Source organism: Lolium rigidum, chromosome 3 (assembly GCF_022539505.1).
Source record: "Lolium rigidum isolate FL_2022 chromosome 3, APGP_CSIRO_Lrig_0.1, whole genome shotgun sequence".
Classification (NCBI taxonomy): Eukaryota; Viridiplantae; Streptophyta; class Magnoliopsida; order Poales; family Poaceae; genus Lolium; species Lolium rigidum.
Window position 1 is genome coordinate 100,089,492 of NC_061510.1, and position 19,413 is coordinate 100,108,904.

The window sequence follows — 19,413 nt, forward strand, 5'->3', positions numbered from 1 at the left end:
GGCAGTGGGGCCCCCGCGCCGACATGTGGGGAGGGAGCCCCTGGCTCCCCCGACGCTGCCCCTTCGCCTATTTATTCCTTCGTCTCTGGAAACCCTAGTACCGAGAGCCAAAATACGAGAACAGTTCCAGAGACGCCGCCGCCGTCAACCCTATCTCGGGGGGGGGGGGGGGGTCAGAAGATCTCCTCCGGCACCCTGCCGGAGAGGGGAATCATCACCGGAGGGCTCTACATCACCATGACCGCCTCCGGACTGATGCGTGAGTAGTTCATCCTTGGACTATGGGTCCATAGCAGTAGCTAGATGGTTGTCTTATCCTATTATGCCATCATATTTAGATCTTGTGAGCTACCTATCATGATCAATATCATCTATTTGTAATGCTACATGTTGTGTTTGTTGGGATCCGATGAATATGGAATACTATGTCAAGTTGATTATTGATCTATCATATATATGTTGTTTATGATCTTGCATGCTCTCCGTTGGGAGCATACCCAGACGCAAACGGACACGCGATGAAAAATGACCATTTTCATGTTGACCACTTTTCGCCGTTTGATATGCGTCGCCCGCGTCTAATATCCATCGCCTGATGTCGCCCCGTTGGAAATATCCTAAGGTCAAATTCTGGTATCGAAGTTATCTGCTACTTTCTGGGCCTTCGATGGGCTTAATGGGTGTGGTGAAACTATACTCTTGAAGTCTTTCTTGATTTTTCTTTTATGTTGAAGACGTTATAATGAGATTTTTTCCATTAGTTTGTCAAAAAGAGAGAGAAACTGATATCGGTGGGATTTGAGCTGTCTCATGTTCCCTCCATGGTCTACGCAAGTGTAACCTTACGGCATCTCCAATGGAGCGGCGTATTTCGGACGTTTAAATTGTCCGCGAGCATCCGTTTGTATCACCCCGTGGATGTAAAAATGATCGTTTTTGTCCGCGTGTTCGTTTGCGTCTAGAGGTGGCTCCAGCGGGACGATGCATTTTTTCTACTTGTTTTTTTTCTCTACTCCATTTAAACATAGTTCCAAACATTACATATTGGAACATGGTTTTACACAAACAAATACATAATTTGAAACATGGTTTACACAAACTAATAAATGAACCATGGTTGACACAAATTAAAACATTGGAAAATGAGGAAAGCCAGTAGTGTTGGTTCCGTACTCTCGGGCACACTCAATCACCCAAACTAGAAAATCCAACTAACAATGATGACCCTGTTGTTCCCACCAAGGAAGAACATATAGAAACCGCCACTACTGGCTTCAATTGGCTCGTAACCATATTCAATGCAAAGAAAGAACACTCTAACAATATTAGCTGTCGGTGTCCGAGCCAAACTCGCCGGTGTGGTAGTGCCTGCGGCAGGCTGTGTCGTCGAACACCTTGACGATCATCTCGCCGTCCCCCTCGTAGAGGAAGGTGAGATGGCAGCCGGGCTCGAGCGCGAGGTCGCGGGCGAACTTGTCCCACCCCGTGCGCAGGTACATCTTGCCCTGCCCGTCGAACAGGACCACGATAGGCCACCGGCAGAAGTTGCAGCTGGCCTCCCCTAGCTGCAACTGGGCCGGCTCGACGCCACCGACGAACTCGGTGAACTTGTCCGGAAGCCGCTTGATGCCGAGTGGGTCATCGTCGATGCGGAGGAGGAACTCGAAGCAACGCTCCTCCTGTGAAGACGAGGAAGGCCCATGCGACGACGACCATGGGGCCGTGCTGCTCCACCATGGCGGCCCCTTCCCCGGCCCAGGGGGCGACCATGCCTGCGGCCTTGACCGCCTCGCCGGCCACCAGGACCCGCCATGGAGTTCCTCGCGGGTCTGGCTGCGTCGCAGGTAGAGCTAGGCGGCGCTACAGTGGAGCTTGTGGTGGTTAGGGTTTGTGTGGACGAGTGAATGAGGAAGAAGAGCGTGCGCCCTCTTTATATAGGCCGAACGTAGAGACGGCCACGGGATGCGTGGCATCGCCATTACTGCCTTGGCGGAGGTGGGTGGCCGCTCGGCAGGCGAGGCATCGCCATTAACGTGGCACAGACTGCCGAAGCGACGCCTCGGCGCTAGTCGCTGGCGCGCCTGAGAAGACGCATCGACGCATGATCACTGCCAGGCGGGCCCGACGAAACGTCCGCCAGATGTGAGCAGACACTTTGCGCGTCCGCGTTGCGTCCGTAGAGACGGATCGGAGGAGCATATTTGGGCAGGTTTGCGTCGCCGCGGACGGTCCGGTCACTTTGCGTCGCCCCGCTGGAGCAGGAACCCGACGCATTTTTCGGCCCAACGGACGCAAACGGCCGCTCGGCTTCCATTTACGTCGCGCCGTTGGAGATGCCCTTAGCAATGTTCTAATCTATTTCCTCTAATCCTTTTAATTAACTCAAATTTATTATAAATTTATACTAAATTTGAGTCGATTAAATTTGATCGGAGGGAGTACTACTGTGTAGTGTTTAGAAGGCACACCTGCCAAAAATACCCAAATAGAGTATGTGTCTACGTACAGCTGAATTATATATAAAAGATCTCAAGAATCGCATTTTAAAGTTTTAGAAATAATAGAATAAACTAGGCATGTAAATTTTGTGGTTCCCCACGTTCCACCGCTTCTCCATTCATTTCTTTTTTTTTATAGAAAACTTAGGGCTTCATTTATATATTTCCAAGCAAGTTACAATCATGTTCGATACAACTTACAAGGAAAGGCGGTGTCATCCCTACCCATGAGCTATTAATATTTTCATAGCTAGCTTGCTTCGCACACAAGTGTGCCGCATAGTTTGTAGTTTGTTTCTCGTCTAGTAAACTGTAAGCTACAACCAGCCAACTGTGAGGCATGCATTTGAACTTGATGGAGGATTCCCATAATTTCCGATCGCTCATTTTGAAAATTATTCCAGTGATTCACGATGTTCTGACAGTCCGTCTCGATAATAACCTGTTGGACTCCAAGGGACTTCGCAAGCTCAATCCCATCACGACAAGCCAAGGCCTCTGTTAGCATTCTGTGCATAATTGTACCAACGGCTTCGAGCCGCTAGACAATGGCCATCATGATCGCGAGCTATACATCCGGTAGCCCATTTATAGATGAAGGATTGAAACTGCCATCCACATTGATTTTAACCCATGTATTAGGAGGAGGTTGCCAACGAATAACATTATTTACGATGTCGTGGTTTGATGGTCTGAAGCTGAGCAAACCTCCTGGATAACTTCAGCGATCCAGTGTGCTGACTGGCGAGTGCGAAAGTGTTGTTCCCCTCGTTTGTGCTTGTTTCTGCTCGTCCATATGTTATATGCTGCAGTTGTGATAACTTCAGCCTCATAGCGGGAGCAAACTCGCCCACTTATAATGTCAGATGCCCACGTATTTGGGTGCAGATGGGGCAATCTAACACCTGTGGCATCCTTGATCGCCTTCCATGCTCCAATGACACATGGGCAAGATATGATTGTGTGGAAAATGGATTCATCTGGATGCCCACGGAAAATACATATCCCAGATTCTTCTATATGGCGCCTCTTCAAAATTCCCATGGTAGGGATGTAGCCATGAAGAACTCGCCACCAGAAGTGTTTAATTTTCGGCAATGTATTCAGTTGCCAGCATTGTTTCCACATAGGAAGGTCATGACCTGCAGAGGAAGTCGGACCATTGTGGCGTCGGTCCATAGCAGCATTAGATAAAAGATGGTACGCCGAGCGCACTGTGTACATACCATGCTTCTCAAAAGGCCAGGCTGGAGTGTCACTTTCAATTCCACCAAGAGGGATGGAGAGAATTGCATTTGCATCTGGAGGTATAAAAGTATCACGTACCAGGCTTTCATTCCAAGTTCCTTCAGCCGCATTTATCAAATCGGTCACCCATGTTAGCTGGGTGTCCGGGGGTTTCCATAAGGGTCTAAGCGATCTGTTTGCGGGGATCCAATTGTCCTTCCATATTTTAATATCCTTTCCAGTCCTGACTCGTTTGATCATACCACGTTCCAGCGCATAACGCCCACTGAGGATAGCACGCCATGTATGCGAGGAGTGTTTTCCTTTCTTTGCTTGCATGAAGTCACAATGTGGAAAATACCTCCCCTTCATCACTCTAGCATATAACGAGTCTGGTTTCATCAACAGTCGCCAGCCTTATTTTGCGAGAAGTGTCAAATTGAAAGTAGGCAAGTCACGGAACCCCATTCCTCCTTTCAGCTTAGAGCATGTCATATCTGGCCAGTTTAACCAGTGCATTTTCCTCTTCTCTGGACATCCACCCCAATAGTAATTTGACATTGATGAGGTGATCTTTTTACAAATCGCCGGACTGAGCTTAAAACAGCTCATAGAGTAAGTTGGTATTGCCTGCGCCACCGACTTCAAAAAGACGTCCCTTCCGGCCGCATTCAGATTCTTCTCGCACCATCCAGATACTAAGGCATGCACTCGCTCTGGTATGTACTCAAAAGCTTCCTTTATCGACCTTCCAACAGCCGTAGGGAGGCCTAAATATTTAGCACCTAACGCCTCAGTTTCAATGCCCAGACTATTCAGCACTTCCATCTTCACCTTCTCATTGGTATTAATACTAAAGAAAACTGAAGATTTCTGCTTGTTGACGAGCTGGCCAGAAGCTCTGTTATAATCCTCAATGGCTTTCTGAATTCGATCTGCATCTTTTTTGGTTGCCTCCGAAAATAGAATGCAATCATCAGCAAAAAGGAGGTGTGACACCCAAGGCTCATGAACTCCCACCCTAATTCCTCTTGCCAAATGTCTTGGTCCTAAATTATTAAGTAAAGAGGAGAAACCATCAGCACATAATAAGAAAAGATAAGGTGAAATAGGGCCACCTTGTCGAATTCCTCTAGATGGTCTGAAGAAATTTGAGAATTCACCATTTACGCGGATAGAGAAAGACACTGTGCGGACACATTCCATAATTCGTTGACAGCGAGACGGCTGCGTATATTTGACACAGTAGAAATTCGGGGCGAGAACCAACCTGAGGTTGGGTGATTAGGAGGGTGGTTGTACCCCAGCCCACCAGAGTTCAGACTCAGGTTTGACATCTGTGTGTCTCATGAAAGACGGAATATTCATTTAGCGAGGCGACATTCCCGTTGACAACGAGACGGCTGCGGTGACTTCGTCAATTTCAAAATCCAATCCGCCGGCTTAGTCTTGCGGAGGTGCTCATGGGGTAGGGTGTGCGTGTGTGCGTTTCTAGGGATTAGTGTATGCGCGTGTATGTAAGCTTCTGCGTTTGTATTGTGTTTCTAAAAAAGAGAGCATTATACTATTTCTTATATACTTTGCCCTTTTAAGGAAATTTATATCACATTTTACTTTATTTTCAAACTTAACGTGCATGCATACAGTCTCTAGACACACAATTTATGCTGTATTTTTAATTTCATTTTCTGATTTATTATTTATTGGGATTCACATGGATTTATGTTTACCAAATCCGTGTCGGCACACGCGCGAGACATAACTTTTAGTAATCCTTAGAAAACGGCTGAAGTGGAAAGCAAAGAGAAGTTGTGACTCTTTATTTGTCAACACTCACACTTCGTATTTTGAAGTTTCAAAAAAAATCAAAATAAAATTCTATAGATAGCCAATGATGTATACTATAATGGTATGAAATCTCAATACAAACAACTTCATATTCTGGGCTACACAAAAATGACAAATTCGACCACTAGCTATAGTAATGAGCCACACTTCATCGCTATTATCGACGAGTGTAAACATGTAATATCATTTTTTTAGGTGGGTAAACATGGAATATCAAAGATGAGAGAAGATTGTTTCTGAGTTTCTTGATTACAGTGAGTTTTCCTTGCCAATAAGACAACATCGAACAATGCAAAGCAGATCAACAAAATGAAAATGACGACGAAATTTTTAAAATGCCCTTCGTCTTCAATCTTCAGACCGTGTTAATGGTGCGCTACCGCTTCCACTCCTCCCTGAGTCAGCATGATATTTCTGGTTGCGAACGGGAAGTCGTCGAACGGGTCAAGAAGATCACATCTGTCCCAAAGAAGAAGGAATAACCGTCGATGAAACTCCTTTGCGACCTGGAGATCCCCATATCTAGAAGAATATGTGGCTGAAGCCGAGAAGAATTTATTGGAGAAGACGCCGCCGCCACCACCTGAACGCCGCCCACCAAACCAAAACACTAAAACCAGTGGAATGGAGCCCTCCTACAGGGCCTGAAATCCACTCCACCTCCATGGCCCGAAGGCCATAATAGCAAGGCAGATTGTAACATCCCAACTTTGTTACATAAATAAATGTTGGTTAGATCATGTGCATTACATTGAACTTGATAAAAAGATCACTAAATTAAGGAAGAAAACCTTGCAAATGTTTGCATTTTTCTCTAATTATAATTTATGGTTTGAATAGAAGTTTCAAAATGGGTTCAAATACCCTAAAACCTCAAAATACCTCTCTGTTTTAAATTATGCAGAGTATTACCAAAAGTGCGGGTTTTTTTTTCTTCAAAACCTCCCATGTATACTTTGATAGGAAGACACAGTGTTGCCTGGCACTGCGCCAGCTGCTAAATCATCCGCCCCACCGCTGCGATCTGCGCCGCCGCACCCGGCGACGCCGCAGGAACCCTAGCCCCTCACTTATCCCCCCGGCTCTCTAGCCAACTGCGGAAACCCTAGCCCCAGCTTCCGCATGCCCCTTCCGCTCTACGCCGACCCACGCCTTCTGAGAAGCCCACAAGCTCCGCATCGTGGCACTCTACCTCTCCGTTGAAGCGCGCCTGCTGGGAAGATCCGAACTGAGCCAATCGATGCCTCCATCGCCACAGCCAGTCGTTGTTGTTGCCATCGTCTTCGGCCATCTATTTCCTCGCCGTCGAATCCATCCACCTTAGGGTGAGGTCTCGTTGCTCTGGCGCTACTCACCTCTCTCCCTATCCCTCTCTATCGCGCTCGCGCCACCACTCTGCATTCGGTGTTGCTCTAGCTTTTCGGCGCCGCGTCTCCGGCAACCATTGGCGAGTGGCGCCGCCACCAATTGGTCCGCCGTGAACTTGCGTGTCGAACGCGCTAGTGCATGTAGTCGCATGCACGCTTAGTCGATGATGTCGTGCTCGACCGGTGTGGACGAAGTCCGGCCGACGTCACGCTGATGCCATTATGACTTAGCGACCCTTTTCTTTTTCGGAAATCATTTCTGTATTACTTAAATATATGACAAGTGGGCCATGGTCGTTAGATCTTTAATTTTTCTTAAATGCTAATAAATGTTTAAAACCCTAACAATGGGTCCGACTATCATATTATTGCAGAAATTAAATAAAATTTTGGAAATTCAGAACTAATTCATTTAAATCGGAAAAATTAAAATAATATATATCAGAATGTTCTGAAAATAAACTCTAAAATATTATGTATAATTCATACATCATTGAAACAAATAAATTTGCATCATTAGTTAAACCCTAACGAATCCCTCTCTTATGTCGGGCCCGATGTCAGTATCCTTCAAATTGATGTTGCACCTAGGGTTTATTCAAGTCCTTTAACATGACATATCATTTATGTTATATGTGCATTGCATTATGCCATGTCTTGAATGGATGTTTCCCTTTTCAATATTTGGTCCGAGCTCAACACCACATAAGATCCGAAGTTGTCTGCTGAAGGACGAGGCAAGCATAACCTCGTTTATATGATTTCAAAGCATTACAACTTTTGGTTACTACATGTTCCATACGATTCAAGTGTCTTTTGTCGGTAGATAGAGTTATCCTACGTGTTGCATGTTCTATCCTTGTAGCATAAATTCATTGATCCACTTCTCCCGACATAATTAGGTTTGATCTCGTATGCATCGCTAGAGCCTTACATAACTTATGCTTAGTGTGCTCTGGTTGATGAATCAGAGCTACGATTGAAATTAGAGTTGTTTGGCACGTGTGGGTAAAAGTTGTGCATCCCTGTAGGGTTATATCTTTTCAAAAAGTCATATCCACGGTTATAGACAACTAGGGAACGAATATTGGATTCACAGAGAACTTTAACCTGGTATTAAAACTTGGAAACAAAGTGTGAATACGGATGCCTCCTCTAGGGTTGATCCAGGGGTGATCCTAGTTGATAGATTGAGGTGATGTTGATTCGTTGGATATCATATGATGATCAATAGATCCCGAGGTATCAATCTCTTATCCCCTTCTAAAGGTTCTGAGTAGTCGAGCTTCTCCTATCTCTTGTCTTACATAGAAAAACTAGCTTTTCGCAAAATAACTCCATAGAAAGCCCGCATTCCTGCTTTTTTAACAAGTTGTATTAAGTCTTTGCCGAGTCCCTGTATTCAGCTTGTCACATTTCTGCTTCAGATGAAGTTGCTACAGCCGAAGGTGGTTTCTACGTTAACATCGACGAGTAGTTTGGTGTTCCTAGGCAGCAACCTAAGACTTATGAACTAGGACACTCGCTTTATGTTATGACCTCTTAGGCCCTTTGTTATCTTGTTATGTAGCATAACATAATTCACTTTCCTTTTCTTGTTGTAATGTTGGGTCAGTGACATCTATGTGTAATTATTTGGATCTTACTCTGCTAAGAGTTGTAATATATTGTTTGTGAGTCGTAGAGTCACTGTTGTGTTACCGATTCTCTCATTGTAGTCTCTAGAGCTCTAGATTCGACTTATGTCAGACGAAGATTTGGTATTTGTCTATTCCTGATCTCGGGGAGGCGAAGAAACCCTAATTGCCTTGTGAGCGTTCTTTCGGACGATGGGAAATAGATTGTACTTTTGATTATAGTGAGTTAAGGGCATAAACCATCACTTTTTTTTTTTTGAACACTCATAAAACCATCACTCTGATGGCTTAATTTAACAAACTCTATCACTTTATGTTTTTTTAGCCATCGCTTCAAAGTAAAAAAAAAAAACACTAGGATTTTGAAAGTTCTTTCGCCAAGATAGCACCGATCAACGCTGAGAGCAAATTGACTAGGTTTAAGACATTGGACCCACCTATCAGGGCAAAGTGGAACGAGGGAGACGACGTGGGGTCACGATGGGCATTCAAAGTTTATCCAAATTTTCGAATCGGGTTGTTGGAAATGTGTTGCACTTGAATGAACGAACAGATGCAGGCGTTTCTAACTTTCTATGCTTGTTCAGTCCACAAGTGCTCTCTGTCTCTATGGTTCGATTAAATGCTAATACCTTGAATGATCAGGGGGACACTAATGCTGGTCCTCTTGGTGTCTTTAGATATTTACGATTCAAAGCCATGATAATGTATTTGACCATTTGAACGAGACGGCAAAGAATTAGCAGACCTTGACCTCACAATCCAATTCTTCAAAATGGATTTGCATCATCACAAAAGAAAACTGCTATGACATATATTAGTTACAATAATTTCTTCGACGACACAGCCAGCGTATCCTCACTCATGCTCTAATCTCAAGCCAAGAACTTTTCCACCTTCTCTACCTCCTCCACGCTGCCAACGTACAGAGGCACTCTCTGATGGACCTGCACGGAGCATACACAATGGTTCAGATCACGAACACCAATTTAACCAACACATTTTAAGCGCATCAGTGGTGATTGCATATAACTATATAAGCAGCTTACCTCGGTGGGCATAATGTCAAGTACCCTCTGGTGGCCATCGGAGCCTTTGCCGCCGGCCTGCTCTGCGATGAAACTCATGGGCGCGCACTCGTAGAGCAGCCGCAGTTTGCCGTTCTTGCTGTTGGTGTCCCTGGGGTATCCGTAGATGCCGCCGTAGAGCATGGTGCGGTGGAAGTCGCCGACGAGGCTGCCGATGTAGCGGGCAGAGTAGGGCTTGCCGGAGGTGCCGGGTTCCTTGAGGCTGTCCATGTACTTCTTGAGCTTGTCGTCCCACAGCGCGTAGTTGCCCTCGTTGAAGGAGTAGATCTTGCCAGATTTGGGGATCTGCACCTTCTCCTGCGTCAGCACGAACTCGCCGTACATTGGGTCCAGCGTGAACACGTACACTCCGGTGCCAATGGTGAGCACGAAGATGATGGAGCTCGAGTACATGCAGTAGCCGGCGGCCAGCAGGTTGGTCCCCGGCTGGCACACGTTCACCACGCACATCTGCGTCACCTCGTCAAGCTGCACGCTCGCGCATGAACGAGCTTCTATTAGCGCACGAACGAGCTGCGCGGAAGAAGCAAGAACGATATGGATTCAAGTGGTACGTACGGTTGGGTTATCGCCGATGCCGGCGAGGCACTCGTCGGCGGGGCTGTAGATGCCGAAGATGGAGCCGGTGGAGACGGCGGCATCGATGTTGGAGGAGCCGTCGAGCGGGTCGAACACCACGATGTAGTTGCCCGAGTAGCTCTCCTCCACCGCCACCGGCACGTCCTCCTCCTCCGACGCGATCACGCCGGTGCGCCCGCTCGACCTCAGACAGTTCGAGAACACCTGCGGGCGCGCGTGCGTACAGTACATCGGTTCGAGGTTTCCTGTGGTTAATTTGTTTACTATTTACTCCATCCGCACACACATACCTCGTTGGAGATGACGTCGAGCTTCTTCTGGTCCTCGCCCTGCACGTTGGTGGCACCCTGGACGCCGGTGAGGTTGGAGATGGGCGCGCGCTGCACCAGTGACCCAATCTGCTTGCACGCCGTGGAGATGCTGGACAGCACGATGGTCATCTCGCCATCGATGACTCCGGCCATCTCCTGCTTCAGCAGCCACGTCGTCAGGGTGATGATATCGTAGCTGCTCCTTGTTTTAGGCTTTGCTACCGGCGCCGAGGCCGCGTCCACGACCGCCATGCACCGCATGCTCGGAGCCGAAGCCTGGCCGGCGAAGAGGCCGCCTCCGGTCCTCCTGGGGAGGCCGCATTGGAGGAAGCTGGCCACCGCCTGCTGACGGGGGAGCAGAAGCGGGTGGGAGGTGGTGGTGGTCGCGGCGGCCATTGCTTTGCTGTTGGTGCGCACCGTGGTGGAGGTGGCAGCTTCTTGTTTTGTTCCATTGGTTCCGGGCTGCGGTATGTGGTATGTGTGGCTCGAGAGAGGGCGGGAGGCGAGTGTGTGGATTGGGGAAAGAATTGTGAGGATGTCATCGTTCGCTTCAGAAGTTCAGAGTCTTGTCTTCTGCCTGAGTCACATTCGCATATACGCCCAGTGAGAATAGATATTTCGTGGATCGTAGAAATAGCATCCGGCACACTATTCAGCTTTCATTTTTTTTTTTTTTGCAACAACAGCGTCATGTTGATCTGCGTCCTGGCGGCACGGTGGCTTGGGCCCCGATCTATGTGCGGCAAATGGGTTGGGTGGCACGGGCAGCAGAACCGCTTGCCACTTCGGCAGCGGTGGTGCTCGGGATCCAACCAGCTAGTGTCGAAGATGAATCTACGTGGCTGCTGATGAAAACCAAGGTGGACGACGTCGGCACCTCTTGGCATCGTTTGCCTTGTTGAAGGTATCGTTTTTGCACCTCCCATTTCCTTGCTTGGGTGCTCCAGAAGAAACCCTAGACCCGAAGATCCAAGTCCCCCAGATCAGACGTTAGCAGCACTTTTGGCGCCACTCTCCCTCTTGAGGTCATGGTCTTTGGAGCAATTTCTAGTTGGAGCGGTTTGACGGTGGAGAGATGTTGTATCTATCGCTTTAGCGATGGCGACTCTCAGTGACATGGTGCAGCGGGTTCTCGGTATAGGACGCATGGTGGTGGTGCACGGGTTTGGTGTCGGGGCGATATCGACGGCGGGACTAACAAGGACTATGCGAATCTTTGCCCTAGCGGTGTAACTTTGAAAGCGTGTGCATGAGGTGCTCGTTGTAGGTTGGATCGGATGCGTGCTCCTAGCTTGCCATAGAGTGACTCGGGGGCACCAACCAGCCCAGTACTCTCTTCTCGAGAGAACAAAATCTGGATCGACCGACCAGCGGCTCCTCTCTATCAGTGTCAATGTACATGAGTACGTCCTCTCTTCCTCCCCCTCTGACTTCTATGAGAAATTAATGTATGGCAAATTGATGCTAGCATACGAGACGGATCCTGCTGAATTTCCATCTATAAACTATGTCATGCGCCCTCAACAATTCGTATCGACGCACCGTTCTCTGTTGCGGCTAGGCGTCTGCCTCATACTCACGCCGACGGTGAGCAACTATGTCTATTCTTCTCCGGTTTCCATATCGCATGTTGCCATTTTGCCAGATTTGGATTTCCTCATCCCAAGTTCTCGCCAGTTGGACGCCAGAAAAAAAAACACTAAAAACTATGGTGTAACTTTTTCCGCGACGGAGACCTCGTAAAAAGGAGGGTGAGAGGAAGTGCTCGAGGGCAAGATGGGCCCCCATGGTGTGGCCAGGAGGTGGGCCTTACGTGGGGCCCACTATGGCCCTCGCGGCTCCCCGCTTGTCACTCGAGTTCTCTAGTTTTGTGACAAAAACTTCCACAACTTTTGTTTGAATTGTTTGACCCCCGTAAGGTCTCTAAAACAAGAACATAAGAAGGAAAAAGGTTTTCTGGCTACTAAAATTAAATACCAAAATATAGACTTTCGAAAAAATCCCGTAATAATATTTGATCAATAGATACATATACTAAAGATAGAGGATTTAAACACTCCACCTCACGATACTGTAGAGAGACTAATTTTCTCCAATGGGATCGTGCCACATCGTCCATCGCTAAAAAAAATTATGTTGCTCACCTTTTATTCTCCGACGTTAACTTTTTGAGATAACTTTTCGGTTGTAGTTTTCAACTGGTAGTTACCCCACGGTACCTCCTGACAGTGAGTAATTATCCGACAATATTTTTTGATTAAAATTTTCTAGTAGTAATTTATTATTTGTTTTATTGTTTTTTTATTTTTATTCGATAATTTTTTGACACATTTTTCCGGCCGCAATTTGTCCACTGCAACTTCGAAGGTGATTTTTCGACTTGTTTGGCGGTTATTTCTTGATACAGATTTTTGACTCGGTGATTATTTGTCATTAATCTTTTATCGGCGTGCCGGTCTCCACTTCACGGTGTTGTGGAGAGCCTAAGTTTTGCCAATGGGGTCGTGCCACGTCGGCCATTACTAGCGATACGGTGGTGCCGCACAATACGGTGGTGGAGGTGAGGCGTAGCCAGCAACCGTTGGTGGGAAAATCTTCAATGAGAGAACAAAAGTTACGCGGTGAAATGGAGACGTGGCACGATCGCTGGTGGTGGAGGTGAGTGATACGTCTCAAATGTATCTATAATTTTTGATGTTCCATGCTTGTTTTACACCAATTTATATATGGTTTGCTCATGCTTTGTTGCACTTTTATACATTTTCCGGCACTAACCCATTAACAAGATGCCACAGTGCCAGTTCCCTGTTTTCTGCTGTTTTGTATTTCAGAAAAGTTGTATAGGAAATATTCTCGGAATTGGACGAAACAAAAGCCGAAGTCAATATTTTTCTGTAACGAAGACATAGTCCAGAGGGGTGTCGAAGGGGAGCAGCAGGGCGGCCACGCTATCCCTAGGCGCGGCCTAGCCCTGGCCCACGCCTAGGGGTGGTGTGGGCCACCCTGGCCTCCACCGACATCTCCCCTCCGCCTATTTATTCACGATCTCGGGAAAACCCTGAACACCCGAGCCTCCATCCACGAAAAGTTCCGTCGCGGTCGCCATTGCAGACCCTAGCTCGGGAGGGTTCTGAAGCTCTTCCCGGCACCCTGCCGGAGGGGGAAATCATCGCCGGAGGCATCTACATCGCCATGCTCGCCTCCGAAGTGATGCGTGAGTAGTTCATCCCTGAACTATGGGTCCATAGCAGTAGCTAGATGGTTGTCTTCTCCAATTTGTGCCTCATGTTTAGATCTTGTGAGCTGCCCTACATGGTCAAGATCATCCTTATGTAATACATGTTGTGTTTGCTGGGATCCGATGAATATTGTATACTATGTTGAGATCGATTATATATTCTTGTCATATGTTATTTATGATCATGCATGCTCTCCGTTGCTAGTAGATACTCTTCCCAAGTAGATGCTTATGACTCCAAGAGGGGGTATTTATGCTCGATAGTAGGTTCATGCCTCTAGTTTTCTGGAAGAGTGACAATAACTTCTAAGATTGTAGATGTGTTGTTGCTACTAGGAAGAAAACAACAATGTTTTATCCGAGGGTAATTCTATTTTTTTAGTTTACACATATTGCTTAATGCGATAATCTGTTGCTTGCAACTTAATACTGGAAGGGGTTCGGACGATAACCGGAAGGTGGATTATTAGTCATAGACGCAGTTGGAATACGGTCTATGTATTATCTTGTAATGCCCAAACGAATCTCATAGTAATTATCTTGTCATGTATGGTCGATATTCTGTCAATTACCAGCTGTAATTTATTCACACGGCATATTATTTATCTTTATGGAGAGACACCTCTAGTGAACTGCGGACCCCGGTTCTTTCTTTTACACTGATAAATTCATCCACTGCAATCCTGCTCTGTTTACTTTCCGCAAGCATTGTTCTCTTTAATTACTGCAAACATCTCTTTCCACTTGATACATTTAATCCTTTGTGTTCAGTAAAACCGGTGAGATTGACAACCTCACTGTAAGTTGGGGCAAAGTATTTTTGTTGTGTTGTATGCAGGTTCCATATTGTTGCTGACGCCGGTAGTACGTCCTGCCAATAGTCAGCTAGCAACACCTTCAGAAGTCACGCCTTTCTCCTACTGATCGATTAAGCCTTGGTTTCTTACTGAGGAAAAACTTGCTGCTGTACTCATCACACCTTTCTCTTGGGGTTCCCCAACAAATTCCAGCAGTGAGGCGCAATCGGCAATTGCTGGTGGACTGGAGCAGGCCACCATGACCATGGCGCAAGCGGTGGCGAGCGACTAGACTCGCTATGACGTATGATGCTGGCATGGAGGCAGCGCTACTGGTGAAGAGATTCTGCTGGGAAGTTGCCATATGGAGGAGGGTCAGGCGCGTCGGCGCGACAAGCATTAGACCATGTCCGCGACAGGCTCCAGCGATGTCCTGACGACCCGGAGTGCCTTCGTGCGGTAGGAGCATGAGGGTTGGGATTCGCGTTGTGCTACCAAAAACAAAATATCTCATAATGAAAGGTTTTTATGAAGAGTGGCGCGCTTTAATTGATAAAAAAAATTGATGGAAGTGTTGGCATAAAGGTTAATGCTGACATTGGTAAATACTTCTAAACAAAAAAAGGTTTGCAGCAAGGTGATCCCGTATCTCCGATGTTATTTAATATTGTGGCGAATATGCTGGCTATTTTAATTGATCCTGCTAAATTTGATGGTCAAATTGAATGAGTGGCCTCTCGCCTAGTGGATGAGGATTATTAATCCTTCAGTATGTCGATGACACAATTCTATTTATGGATCATGAATTGGAAAATGCGAGAAACCTAAAATTAATACTATCAGCGTTCGAGCATTTGTCAGGTCTAAAGATTAATTTTCATAAGTGTGAAATGTTTTGCTTCGGCGAGGCCTAAGACGAGGTCAATCTATATGCCGAGCTTTCTGGATGTGGACTGGGCAGTTTTTCATTCAGCTATCCGGGCATTCCGATTCATTATCGGAGGCTTACGCTTGCTGAATGGAAATTTGTCGAGGAAAAACTATAGAAGCGTTTAAGTAGTTGGAAAAGAAAATTACTATCTTTGGGAGTCAGATTAGTCCTCATAAATTTAGTACTCACAAACGTGGTACCGTATATATGATTTCTTTCTTTCAGCTGCCTAAAGAAGTTTTGCATAGATTGGATTATTTCCGATATAGATCCTTTTGGAAATGAGATAGTGAGAAGAAGAAATACCAGTTAACTAAATAGAGTGTAATTTGCCTTCCAAAAGATCAAGGTGGACTTGGGGTCTACGATCTGGAGGTTAAAAACAGAGTCTTCCTAGAAAAATGGCTGGCTATGTTACTAAATGAGGATGGTATATGGTCAAACTTGTTGCGGAGAAGTATGTTGGCTCAAAAGCGATTTCTCAGGTCATATGGAAACTTGGAGACTCTCATTTTTGGTCTGTTATTGTGGCAACTAAAAGGTATTTCTTCCTATATATATGATGCTTCTCCATCAGGGATGGGTCAGAGATAAGGTTTTAGGAGGATAGATGGTTGGGAGCAACCACCATTCGAGAACAATATTCAGCTTTGTACAATATCGTACGTCATAAAAGCAGCACCTTACAAAAAGTGATGGAAACATCTCCACCGTCTATGTCGTTTAGGTGTGATCTTATTGGCTCCCGGTTGGCTTCTTGGAATGAAATGCTACAACGGTTAGCTTCAGTCCAGTTGTTTCAGGGGTCTGATGGGGACTAACTAAGAATGGTGTATTTTTTGTAGGTTCCATGTATAAAGTGTTAATCGATCCCATTCAGATGGTACTTAATAATAACAAAATTTGGATGATGAAGATACCGTTGAAAACTAAAGTTTTTGCATTGTATATTCGTCGTGGTGTTATTCTTATTAAAGATAATCTTGGAAAACGAAACTGGCATGGATGCACGAAATGTGTTTTTTGTCACGAAGAGGAGACAATAAAATCTTTTTTCTATTGTCGGTTCCTTAGATCTATATGGTTAATCATTCAGATAGGTTCTACCTTATACCCTTCTCGAAGCATTACAAATATTCTTGGCAATTGGCTAAAATAGGGCGGATTCTAGGTTTAAGACTCTTATCAGAGTGGGAGCGATTGGAATTATATGATCATCTTGGCTATGTAGGAATGAAAAGATTTTTAAGGATAAAAATTCTTCTCTTATGGAGGTTATTTACCGCTGTACGGCTTTGCTTCGTTTTTGGCCGCCGCTTCAGAGCTTGGAGGATAGCGACCTCTTTATGGAGGTGTTTACACGATTATAGGATACGGCGAAAGAATTTATTACCCAACATGTGTGACTGCATAATCGTAGGATTGCGACGCCAATGGCATAGCTAGCGGTCTAGTCTTCTATTGTCGGTTTTTGTATCTTTTATGTCGTTTTCACAGTTTTTTAACGGCGGTGTGCATCTTAGCTATGCGGAGGCCGGGTGTGTTGCTTAAATATTTTAAGTAATAAAGATCCCTTTATCAAAAAAAAAATGCCCTAAAAAACCTTTTTTCAAGATATGTTTATCTGTCAACTAATGGATGGGCCTCTTAATGAGAACCGTTTCCTCCCCCATGACCAAAGGACTCTAGCCCACTCCATTGTAGTGGGTAATTCTAACCAAAACATGCATTTTCGGCCCACGTGGGCTGCTGGCGCATTTTCGTTGAGGTCCAGGCTTCCATGTGCCATAGTTTGTAGTTGTTGCATATTGCATCGTCAACGTCAAGTAGTATGGGCGTCGGTAGATTACCTTAAGCACATATGTCACATAATAAATTTTGGATCACGTAGAGCGTATACCAAATCAAGATATGATGTAAATCATGTATTCTTCTGATATGCTAATAAGGCTTATTCTGACGTACTATCAGAATGTCAACTGAACCATTTTCTTCTTCACCACCTGAACAATTTTTTGGAACATCTGGAGCCTTTATATTTTCTTGCCACTATATCAGCAGGGGCACGATCTGGTGGGGACTACCCACGTCTACGTTCTGAATGAACAAATTCTTAGTTGACTTTACAATTTATTTACATAAATAGAAAATCACTATATTATAATATTCTTTCAATATAGTCCAAGGAATGTAGTTGTAGTATTTGTGTTGGCCAACTAAAAGTCGCATATCACTTTATAAATTTGTCCATATATACAGTATCTATAAAATGTCCACTGTGCTATAACAAATTGTCCATTTTGGTGAGAAGTATATTATTTGTTCTCACAGTTCAGAACAGTTGTTAAATCTTGCAAGGTTTTCGATATAGTATCAAAAAGTCCGAGCTTAAATGGACCAGCCGGATAGAATTAAGCGCATCTATATGTTAGTCTAAATATATCATCTGTCAGAAGTGTAGAATTTTTTTAGAATTTTGCTCGCCCATATATAATTTGACCAGCAATGTTGGCAGCAAAGTTGCTATAGAGTAAACAAGATGACATGAGCATGCCAAAAATACGGCAACAATCCTGCAGGATAAGACCAATAGGTTAGTTGGTAGAGATTCGTCATGGACAGCAAGTCAGCAACCAAACTTAGCCTAAGAGCTGACAACCGAAGATGATTTGCTTCATTCTTTTACGACTGCCATGAACTCTTGTGTCTCCGTCTGGAGCTGAATTCTTGCCAATCTGTGCACGTTTCGTCATTACCAACACCAACCGAAGCATCCATGCCTAACAGTTTGAACAAGAACACCCGATTAATTTGGCCGCAAAGCCCCATCTTGTTGCGTAGTAGTTTTACGTTTAGCAAACTCTGAACTCTGCCATCGCATACCATCGACCCCAAGCAATCAGAAGACAACACCTATACTATGCGTCCAGCAAAGTGGACGTTCCAAGAAGGAAGCCCGCACGATACGCGCACGTCGACGTGCTACACTTTACATCGACAAAGCCGGGAAACAGATGTGCGCCCTGCTCCGCTCCAAACCCACGGCATTATTTTGTGTCTACCGCCAATCGGGACACCTCGCCGGAGACAGTCGTAAGAAAAAACAAGAATCGAATAATACGCTTGTCGAAAACTCTGTACTTGTCCGCTCTCGCGTTCAGTAGCTAGCAACGGAATCTTCAATGGATCACCGGCAGAGCTTTGTTCGATTCAGAATGTTCGGATTCACCCAACAGGTTTAGCGATCACACCGTCTTGATTCCATCGCGCGCGTCATCTTAGGAGACGCCATGTCATGTAGCTCAATGCCAAAGCTGTGAGCCAGTACGCGGCCAAAGGCACATTTCTGTCGGTAGCGGGAGAGAACATCGATGTTGAACTAGTCAACCAGCAAAGCCTACTTTCTCTTTCTTTTGTTTTTTTTGGATGGGATGTCAACCAGCCAAGTCTAGTCTGTCTATGGCTCTATGCCTGTTGTCTTGTTCAGAGCAGGAGCAGAACAAATAGTAACCTACAGTAGACTTGCAGGATCCAATTGTTTTCCAAAAGTCTCTTACAGTTTTCCCATTGATATATACAAAGTTATGTCTATGTATCTGACCTTTCACTAAACTAGACAGGCACTAACCGGTCAAAGAATGTTTGATTCGACCACACTCTATGGATTCAACTACCCCCACCATTGTATTTCGTGTTATGAACTAACAAAAAAGCATTTGACAGTTTAAGAGCACTAGCTGGAGAGGAATCATGCGACATCTAGCAAGTCTTAGATTTCATAATTAAAGTGTTGCAGCTTACAATAAGCCAACATTCGAGAAAAAAGAAACATTGCAAAGACTTCACAAAACAAGCTAGTTTGGCCATGCTAATTCCGACGTCCAGCCGAGTC

General features: G+C 45.4%; 1 protein-coding gene across 1 annotated transcript; it reads right to left on the reverse strand.

Moving 5' to 3' along the window:
- Positions 1 to 9,343: 9,343 nt before the first annotated feature.
- On the reverse strand, positions 9,344 to 10,981 carry LOC124702029 (fructose-1,6-bisphosphatase, chloroplastic-like). The gene is made up of 4 exons (XM_047234120.1): positions 10,535 to 10,981; positions 10,224 to 10,448; positions 9,627 to 10,133; positions 9,344 to 9,524 (listed from the first exon to the last, which is right to left on the reverse strand). The coding sequence occupies exons 1-4, from the start codon at positions 10,949 to 10,951 to the stop codon at positions 9,453 to 9,455; spliced, it is 1,221 nt and encodes a 406-aa protein (XP_047090076.1). The 5' UTR covers positions 10,952 to 10,981; the 3' UTR covers positions 9,344 to 9,452.
- Positions 10,982 to 19,413: the final 8,432 nt, after the last annotated feature.